The sequence below is a fragment of the Cornus florida genome, unplaced genomic scaffold, assembly GCF_030987335.1.
Source record: "Cornus florida cultivar Cherokee Brave unplaced genomic scaffold, ASM3098733v1 CherokeeBrave_3.0.0_Hap2_Chr09, whole genome shotgun sequence".
NCBI classification, from domain to species: Eukaryota; Viridiplantae; Streptophyta; class Magnoliopsida; order Cornales; family Cornaceae; genus Cornus; species Cornus florida.
In genome coordinates, this window is record NW_026775579.1 from 91,470,718 (window position 1) to 91,481,789 (window position 11,072).

Here is an 11,072-nt window from a genome sequence, read left to right on the forward strand (position 1 = left end):
GATCATTCGAGGCCATTGCTAGTTATAGATGGAGGAAGAGGGTATTATCGTCATTAGGTACATTTCTTTTGTTTTTGTTCTCTGCTTTTTATCCAATGAAGGACAAGGAGACGTGGTCCTGGACCCACAGAGGGGTGATGATTACCTTGAGTATGATAGTGACTACGTGGGGCCGAGATTATGGCGCTACAAGGTCACGTGCCGCGCACGCGTGCCAATTGTTCCGTTTGGTAGGAAGGAAGTGGAACAGAAGTAGAAAGAGTAAAAAACAAGTAGGTGAAAAAAAGGATTGAGTTGGTTTTTTTATTGTATACCTTGAAAGAAAATAATTTTTATTGTTTGGTTGTGTAGGATGAAAATTATATTTAGGACTTCGAATTATATTTGAAAATTTGAATTTAATGTACAAAATTTCAAGTTAGGTAAAAGAGTAAAACATTTCGTCAATAGAAAAAATACTATCCCTACCATCCCAATTTAGATTTTGGATTCCTTCGTATTAATTTTATTAGTACAACACATTATATCATAGTGTAATAAATACATTAAAAAAGTAATTTTTTACATAAATGACGTAATGTAATTGTTGCATAAACAATGTGAACTACCGCACTATAAAGATCTAAATGACGTAAAGCGCAACACAAAATATAATAACAAAGGCGCGGATTCAAATTTTCCAATTTAATACTCTATAAACAACTTTTAAAGTTTTTTTAAATTATTCTTTTGATAATATTTATATATTAAAACTTGAAAAGATAACTTCATAATTTTAAAAAAGGACCCCTGTAAGTATTTATTTTACAGTATTCATTTAGAATAATGACCAAAATTTACAATATGCATGCATTCTAAAAGTGGCTCTTATTTCAGGGACTATGGTTTGGTTATCATATGCAGATAAATAGTCATATTTCACGTAATTGCGAAACAAAATGTTAATCTAATTTTATATTTTTGTACATTCAACTCTCAGTTCATATATTATACATGAATATTTGGAATTATGCCCTTTTTGTACACAAAATTAGACTCTTTTTTTTCTTCTTCTTCTTTCTTTTCCATTTCTAATTCTCTCTCTCCTGTGAGAGTCTGTAATCCTTTTCCTTTTTTAAGTTTTATCCTTAAGCTCATAGGGATGGGGTACAATCAAGCACAGATTAAAGCACAAAATCCAATCGTTTATTTATTTATAGGGTTAATTATACTTACACTTTTCGAAAGAATTCGATTTTCATCTAGTTATTCATATAACAAATTTTTAAAAATGTAAATGTAATTAATCATTATTTATAAAAGAAGCAGACCATGACATGTAAACAAGTTATATTTACTTTTAGTCCATTCGAAATGATTCATTTTAGGACAATAATTAAGATATTACCTTTACATTTGAAATGATCCATTGGATGGGTTTTAATAAGATTAAAGTACAATAATTAAGATTTTAGCTTTCACTGTGAAGATGCATACGGCAATTACCAAAATTGTGGAGGTGCAAGTAGTATTAGGCCCCCTTTTAGCATCATCACCGTAATTCAAACTCGTTTAGGGCCATTGGATCATGACGCGCTTCTCGGACCAGAAAACGCCACAATGAGTGGGCCCCAATATCGTGGTGATCCATAACATCAACCCATGTAGGATCCTTTAAAGTCTTTAATAGGCTTTAAAATTTAATTTTTAATTTTCTTTTTGGTCACACCCATAAAAATGATCAACTTGGTTAAAACAATCAAGTTGATCTTTGCTCCGTAGATATATATATAAACACTAAAATAATACGGAGTACTCTATCTTGCACAGTAAATAAGAACTTTTAAATTTGAATTTTTTTTTTTTAATAACTACCTTCATTTTCTTTTATTTCTATTTTTTTTTATTTTTATACTTACATAAGATTCAACTGTCACTAAAATCACCATGTTTGGTACTGATTGATCAAATAATAAATAATTTTAGTGAATATAATTTCTATATATTTTTTTGTAACTACTATTTTTTTACACTTATATGAGATTCAACCGTTATGGGTTTTAATATATAAGAGTTCATTTTTGTATATAAATATATATATATATATATATATATATATATATATATATATGCACATATAAATATTTACTATAAATCGTGCACCATAATTTAGTGGATTCGTTCTTAAATTCATAATTTAGTGCATCATCTTTGTCTTTTATCTTATAAAAATAGGTCAGTTACATAAATTCTTTTTTTTCTATCATTTCCTATTATATATCATGTCATCTTTTAAATTTTAATTTTTCTATCATTTTTTATTACTTTATCATGATCCGGATGAGGTGAAAAGTGAAAGGAATATAAATAAATTGGTATGCAATACTATCCAATAATTTAAAATTTTTGTTATAAATTGTACTCCGTATATACTAGGTATTATATATTCACCGGCCGAGTAAAATTTAATCTAACCAACTATGACGATGGTTGGTAACTATTTTTTGTGTTTCTAGACTTAAATTATATTCGATTGTTATTATTTTTGGTGTAATTAAATTTCATGTTTGCAAGACAGCAAGAGATCACTAATTTATATACATAATCAAAACAGCAATATCCTTCAAAAAGAGATCATTAAAATACATCTCTTGTTCTATTGTAAATGAGTTGCAGAGTATATTTATAAATATAAAATAATAATAAACAAATAAATCTAAGAAACTTATATTTCGTTGTCCAAAAAACACAGAGAGAGATGGCGGGTCTAAACTTACAACATCCAAAACCATGGGTGGTGGTGGACCCAAGATTTCTGTTCTGATCGGCAACTTAAATCTAAGTAAAATGCAAAAACAAATACAAATAACATTACAAATTTGATATTGGAACTACGAAAGGGACAGGCTGCCAACATATTCTATATGTTGGGGCCATTAAACAAAGTACCATACAAATAATTTTAGCTTAATGCAACTCCAAGTCATACCTAATCCAAGGAACATTTATGTTTCTTTTTTTTTCTCTCTTTCTTTTGGAAAATAGGAAACATAGATTGAAGAATTCAAGATTCCATAAAAAAATGTTTCCACTTACTAATTAAATCATTTGTAAGATGACGTAAGTAAAATCATGTAAATAGATTTACTAGTTAATCACAATGCCGTAAAGAATTGGATACTCATCAATGACTGATGTAAGTTATTGAGCAACGTTGTTTGTCCACGTATAAATATATATTATTATTATTATTATTATTATTATTATTTTTTTTTGTCGAATCCGATTCGATGCGAAACAAAACTCCTAAAACGTTGATTCATGAGTTGGGAATCCACTGCAGATGATGGAGCTCAGTCCCAGATACAGTTGGTGGTGATAAATATTGGGTGTCTTGTCCGAGTGGGCACAATTGGAACGAAGTCGTGCCAAAGATTGAATAAATAAGAATAGAATATGATTTTCACAGTGAAATTTGAATAGGTGACGAATTAATGATTCCTCAAGTGCAAGTTGGTGAAGGTGACGCCCATGGTATTGCCATTGGCCCACGGTCCACTGGCCCATGGTTTTGGAGTCTTCATAATTGCCCTTTGTTTCCTATTTTAATTACCATATTTAAACGAATTTAATTGCATTAATTAAGTAGAGTCAACTTTGCCAGGTGCATCTCTCGTGTCTTTTATGATGAAAGAATTAAGATCATAACATGGAGGTAATCTTAATTATGTAGAATCATTTTTCTTCTTTCAAAATGAAAGGTGAGAGAGTACGGGACGTTAGTAAAAGATAATTTAGTGTGTAAATCTAGCGGAGAGAGAAGTTGGCCAAATATGATGAAGAGTTAATTTAAATCTAACCCGAATTTGAAAATTAACAGGGATGTGTGAAAAGTGCAGTGAATTTAATGGTGAAAAATGAAGGAAGTGCATTGAATGAAAAAAAAATCAATTTTCTCTTATGCATTTGGAGCACCAATTGTTTTTTTTTTTATTTTTTTATTTGGATAGCAGATATGTTTCAAGAAAATATTATGATTTGGCTAAATTGTTTTTATTTTTATTAGATAGCTAGGTTAATATGTCTAAATAAATTTATATGGGATGCATAGTTTTTTTTTTTTTAAAAAAAGTAAAAGTAGTATAAGAATCTAAATAAACATTTTTGTAAGACAGTAAAGAGATCAAAGGTTAAGCGTAAACATACTATATTTTAGAGGGATGAAAAAGGCATAATCACAAGTTCACATAACTTTCTCAAAAAAGGTCATATTTCCCTCTGTTTTTTTGTAGGATAAATTGATGAGAAATTTAATTGTTTATGGAAAGTTACTTTTCCCACAAAATATATTTTTCTTATTATTTTTTCCTTTGCTATTTAAATTCTTAAAATATGACAAAGAAATGCACTCATCACCTAAACAAATTTGTGAGATTAATATAATTTACAGCCATGAGCATCTAAGAATCAATATATACCTTTCTAGCATTTAACATCATTTGTTGTTATTATTATTATTATTTTTTTTATTTTGGCGATGTGGACTAATTCTAGGGCCACAAAAGAACAAGCCGAGATGATCTTTAAGCTGTTCGGAACTACGAACTTGAGCTTGTTTGTTCATAAGCTTAGCTCAGTTTGGCTTCAACTTAAAATTGTAATGAGCTCAAAAAATGAGTTCGGGATCATGGTTTTAAAAAACTTGAACTCGACTTGGCTCGTTTAAGAAAACAAATTGAACTCATATTCAAAGTTTATTTATTTTCAAGTTCGTCAGACTCGTTTAGCAAATCATTGTATTTTTGAACTTCAATAAAAATATAAACAAATATAAACAAACTCTTAGCTCTACAACTAGCTAGCCTCCGATTTACGAACATATACAAACTTATATTTACGAGCATAAAAAAACTTACACGAACTAATGCTCACGAGATCGGTTCATTTCCTAAACGACAAATAAAAAGGGTGATCATTATCATCTTAAATCCAACCATAGGTCAGATTCCATAAATAATTAAAGTTTGCTAGTATTTGCATTTAAGGCACAAGTAATATCAATGCATGGATGATGAAGCGTAGAATGGTGGTTGGTCAATGGTGGATTCGACCAGCAGATTCCATGGATAACGTCTGAGCTAGAGACGCGAGAATTTAGAGAAAGAAAAGTTGGTATTGATAGAGAGAGATCGATTTTCCCAAAGATAAAAAGGGCGATCATTATCATCTTAACACCAACCATAGGTCAGGACGACTGGTATTAATTTTTAGTGTACTGAGAGCCACATGCTTCTCCCTCTTCGTTTTTCCTTTTCCTTATGACTTTGTCTACTTTCCAAGTTGAAAGCAACTTTGATAAAGAGGTGGTTAATTTATGGATATCCTCACATCCCCCCCTATTGGCCTGTTGCCGTTTACCTGACCCATGTGTATGTCAGTATGTGGGAGGGACCATTCATTTGAATAGATATATATATATATATATATATATATATATATCATTGTTGAAATAAATGACACATTTTTGTCCACGTTCTATTACAATAGAATATATTTTCAACCTGATTTTTAAACACTAATAAAGACATTACAATTTTATTTTACCAAATATTAATTACATGCTCTTGATTCACCAACAGTACCGTCGCCTAGAACATGACAGTAGATATATATATATATATATATATATATATAAAGGCCACTAATTAATTACATTGTATTGGTCTTATTATCTATGTAGAATTGGTCCGTTTGCATGGGAGAGACCTACTTTTGGCTGCATTTTTATTCAAATTGTTATGTCAGTTTCAATGGCTACATATATATGTAATATGTGACACATCGTATCTGAATAAAAATTTAATTTAATTTCAATAGTTCCCTTTAAGGAGATCAAAACCCCATGTCTGGACAATTATTGCTTGCTTCATCTTTCATTATTTTAGTGTTTTCAGTGAAATATAAAAAAAATAAAAACAAAAGAATGCAACTAGAGTACAGCACAAAGTTCCTAGCTTTTCTTGTGGTATAGAGAACGATGTGTTAAGTGTCCTGAGCTTTTGGTGTGAAATCATTGTAGTACTTTGTAAGTTTCCAATAATCCACCTATGTTTGGTGGGAATTACTTTGGACTCTTCTGGCATATGCTGTACTAGAATTTTTCATGTTAATAAATACCTACTCATTTAAAAATAAAATTATTCAACAAATTTAGCAAGTATCTAATCACAAAGTTTATTTCAACATTTTGTGTGTGTGTGTGTGTTTGTGTAAGAGAGGGATAGAGAGAGAGAACTGAACATGTACAGTATTTTTGGGAGTTTATGTTTTTTTGGAAAAAGGTTAACCCAGTGCATGAGACTTCGTAATAGTTTGGAAAATATTATGCAGTCAGGTGATTTTTAATTTCAAACCGTGGTCTCCAAGTTGAATGGAGTAGCCTTAGTTTTGTGCCAAAATGTTTCAATGGAGATTTTCAATTTCAAACCGTGGTCTTTGAGTTTCAACCGAGCAACCTTGGTTTTGTGCCAAAATCGATCTATATTTATGGTGTTCTTATGAACCTAAACTTGTGTTTGATTATTTAAAAGAACACAGACCATAGCCTGTAGATCACGTTAAAGCTAAAAACAGAGATGTGTAGAATTGGTATCATATACGCAAACCCATTGTTCTTTATTTTGCTTAATTATGTGATAAGAAATGATGAAAAATCAGGTTTCGAGTCTTTTCTAGGCTGGCTATATGTAAGTGTTTAAAAAAATTTGAATCGTTAATTGAATGATGTTCTAAAGAAAGATTTACGAAGACTGTTTTCCAATGGTTAGCTATTGGAACTTCAATGTGTTTTAAGGCACATTCTTGATCTACATATACCTAGTTGAAAGTTCTCTTTGTGTGCAATTTTGGAATGAATTAGTCTTGCAACAGGACTTGGAGAAAATGCTGCCAATTGACATAAAAGTAACTTCACAAGCTTCCCAAGCAAAACACTACTCCTTAGAAAACATTTGGTATAATCAGATGTTTACAACAAATGCTAACGTATGGAGTGAATAAGAAAACTGGTGTTAGGAGAGGAAGTTGAACTGCAAGGGCGGCGCTGAACACGTAAGAGAAGAAGCAAAAGTGCACCTGCCACAGCTCCAATTGTTGGGGCAATCAGATATATCCATATATCATCAAACTTCCATGATACAATTGCAGGCCCTAGTGACCTCGCTGGATTCATTGATCCTCCTGAAACAGGCCTGTGTTTTGGAAGACCAAAGGAGGATTATATATATATAACATTTATGTTATATGTGATTATGTATAGTAATACTAAGTAAAATTAAATAAATAAGTAAACAAACCATATATAGTAGTACAATATATATAGGGTATCAACATACGCAGTAATCAGCACTGCAAGTCCAATGGCTATCCCAACAACAAATCCAGACAAATGGTCTACCTGCAAAACACCATTTAAGGTTACGCAAAATATATATAGAATGTACCTTTGGAGACCATTTTTTAGATTACAGTAGAATTGGATCTTCGTATTGAAGCTAAAGTCAATCGCATTTTATAGCACCAAAGTAGGAGATTTTGTCTTACGCGTTGAGCTTCATTTGTCAATGATGCAACTAAGAACATGATGATGAAGGTCGCGATGAACTCCAACCAGAAGGCAGCAGTGTGTCCTCGCAATGGTCTGGTGATCATGAGATTCGATTCTATGTCATAAACTAAACCTCCAATAAATGTTGCCAATCCTGAACCCCCTACTTGCGCCAATATGTAAAATGGTACCTTGGAAAACAATAAGGAAAACAACTTCATTATATGCTACCTAGTGAAGTACTCTAAAAGGGCATTACCTAGTGGCCTAGGTATGCACGTGTTTGAGTTCCTCTCCCCTAGTTTGTCGGAAAAAAAAAAAGAAAAAAAAAAAGGTACCCTAAAGACTGAAATTGGAATGGTTAAGTACCATGCTCCAAGGAAATTGACCAAAGGCTGCAAAAGCAATTGTGAAAGCAGGGTTAACATGAGCTCCACTTATGGTCCCTATAGAGAAAATTACAACGATAACTGCCAATCCTGCTGTTGCTGCAGATTCCAAGAGCATTGCTGCGCCTTCCATCAGCTGCGTGTTTGCTATGATCCCACATATGCAGAACATCAAAATGAAAGTCCCCACAGCCTCTGCTAAAACCTGCATATTAGGAGTGTGTTTGATTTAAAATTTGTACACGGACTTTTAGCTCAATAGAAGTAATGTGTGCTTTGGAAAGATATTTTTCATGAAAATGCTAGTGATTTTCTCACTCTGCGCGCAAAATCTGCATCCATTCCATGTGGAGAGCAGCAAAAAGCCGAGTTCTTCATGAAAACATCTGCATTAGAGCCCAACTCCTGATCATATTTAGATTGACTACTCTTCGAAGCATCGGAAGTAGAAATATCAGGGGAGGGTTGACTCTCAAACAAGCTTTTCATGATCAAACCTAATAATTCTCTTGTGTTTGGGGAAAAAAAGGAATAATATTAACTTTAATTAACGGTTGTAGTTTTTATAGGTCTTTTTAGAGAGAGCTTATTTTAACAGACAAAGAGTGTGTAGAATATAAAAATTTATGTTGTTTTTTGTTGCTTTGCAATGTAAGATATATATGAGTATAGAAAGGGGAGGTTGTAATGTTGGAGATTTGTTTGTTATTCACACTTTTTTGGTTCTTCCATTAAGGAGGTTAGTTTGAGACGTAAATGAGTGAGATGTTGCTCCAACACAACTCTTGTGCTCTTGGAAAAAGGAGAAAAGGTCGCTGATCATGCTTCTTCAGTGTTCCATACAAGAGGCTAACCATTTTTTCCCAGACAGTTTCAGATTTGGTTAGTTTTCAACCTATAATGTCTCTAGATCGTACATGGGCATAAAATGGGTGAACATATTGCAAACACGGTGACATGAACTAAGATCCGTGTTAGAACACCAATTCAATTGCTCCATAAAATTGGTTTTTTTTTTTTTTTTTTTTTTTTTTTTTTTTTTTTTTTTTTTTTTTTTTTTTTGTGTTTGTGTGTGTGATTTATTTTTCCTATTTTCTGCTTAATTTTGCAAGACAAAATGGGCAACTCTAGTCACTGATTGGTTTAAGCGTTCTATTGAGGCCCTCAGGGCTATCTTCTTTGGGAGTCAATATTAGGTGCGCCATGGATCCCATATCAACTTATTTGTAGTATTTTTACACATTGGTGTAACAAATTTTATGGATTAACAAAGAGTAATCTCAATCCGTTTTATGTCCCGTTATAAAACAGAGTTGTCCCACGTGTAAAAATGCTTATATAAAACTGATATGGTGCTATATGGTATGTCTAGGGCACCCAATTTCTTCACCATTTTTCGTTTTGCAAAAAATATTGAAAAAAAAAATTAAAATTACTCACCTAACCTATCAGATTTATTCAATATTTTACTTTTATACCAAGTATTGATCATCTTTATTTATTTACGTATATTGGGTCCTTGGTACGTGGCTCACTTCTAACCGATCCCGATTGTGTAAATAAATATACGTAAAAGTTGTGTAAAACTTTTATTAACGCCTATAAAATTTTAAGGAGTTAATAAAAGTTTTGGATTATATAGACGTTATGTTTTTGGTCAATATCAAAATAACTAAAAAGTGTTTTGGGTAGAAATCGAAACTATGTTTGGTAACAAAAATTTGTTTTAAAAATTTGCTTTAGTTCCTCAGCTATAATACCAAGACACACAATATCACCAATTTAGTGATATGGGTTTGGACAAAAAAATCTGATATGTTATGAACTAATTCAAACCAACATCAATTGTCTCAAACATGATTGATATAAGCCAAATTTAAATATCAATATTTAAAAAATAATATCATAACGCATGCCAAATATATGGGTTTGGACAAAAAAATCTGATATATTATGAACTAATTCAAACCAACATCAGTTGTCTCAAACATGATTGATATGAGCCAAATATAAATATCAATATTTAAAAAATAATATCATAATTGATATGAGCCAAATATAAATATCAATATTTAAAAAATAATATCATAACGCATGCCAAATCAACATACTATGCCTTACCCAGGTTGATAGGTAACTAGTGTCTGGGAGTACTCACTTCAAATGATGCCAAGGTCCAAGTTCAAGTTCAAAAGTACATTATATTGTGTGGGAGTCTTCCTTACATGGATTTACCTGCAGCCCATTATAAATTAGAAATACCTGCCAAAATAACCGAAAACATACTGGGCCTTTATTAAAATATGATGAAATAACAACAACTTTGATGCTTAGAATGGGCTTACCCAATAACCGAAAACATACTGCGCCTTTATTAAAATATGACGAAATAGCAACTTTGATTCTTAGAAATTTAGAATGGGCTGACCCAATAACCGAAAACATACTGCGCCTTTATTAAAATATGATGAAATAACAACTTTGATGCTTAGAATGGGCTGACCCAATAACCGAAAACATGCTGCGCCTTTATTAAAATATCATGAAATAACAACTTCGATGCCTAGAATGGCCTGACCCAATAACCGGAACATACTGGGCCTCTCTTGTTATTCAAATGATGAAATAACAAAAAAAAAAAAAAAAAAAATTTTTTAGCTTTGTGGTTACTTTGATTTGATTGTAGGCTTACATAATACAAGCAACAAGCACGCCATATCTTGTTGAGTGTGCTTGAATCGAAAGATTGTGAGTGAGCTAAAGTATTGTTCCTGATAGATTGCCTCTCTCAATCACACCCTTTTTTCTGCCTAGCCAAAAATACCCAAATCACGGTGTGGAATATTGTTGTAGTGCATTAAACACACAAACCAATATGGGTATTTGGAGTGACACATAGATGAGATATTGTAGAAGTCAAATAAATAGGACACCGAGATAACAAAAATGCTTTAAGAAATAATATTATCTATATATATATATATAATTTTATTCATTCTTATAATCATGAAATACAATAATACGGTTTGATGATTATTATTATTATTATTATTTTTTAATTTTATACTCCACTTTTTTTATAAAAAAATATATATATA

General features: G+C 31.5%; 1 protein-coding gene across 1 annotated transcript; it reads right to left on the minus strand.

Annotated features, from left to right (window-relative positions):
* Window positions 1–7,018: 7,018 nt before the first annotated feature.
* LOC132273139 (probable aquaporin NIP7-1) lies at window positions 7,019–8,463 on the minus strand. Its single transcript, XM_059774164.1, has 5 exons — window positions 8,293–8,463; window positions 7,955–8,179; window positions 7,582–7,776; window positions 7,374–7,435; window positions 7,019–7,229 (listed from the first exon to the last, which is right to left on the minus strand). The coding sequence occupies exons 1-5, from the start codon at window positions 8,461–8,463 to the stop codon at window positions 7,019–7,021; spliced, it is 864 nt and encodes a 287-aa protein (XP_059630147.1).
* Window positions 8,464–11,072: the final 2,609 nt, after the last annotated feature.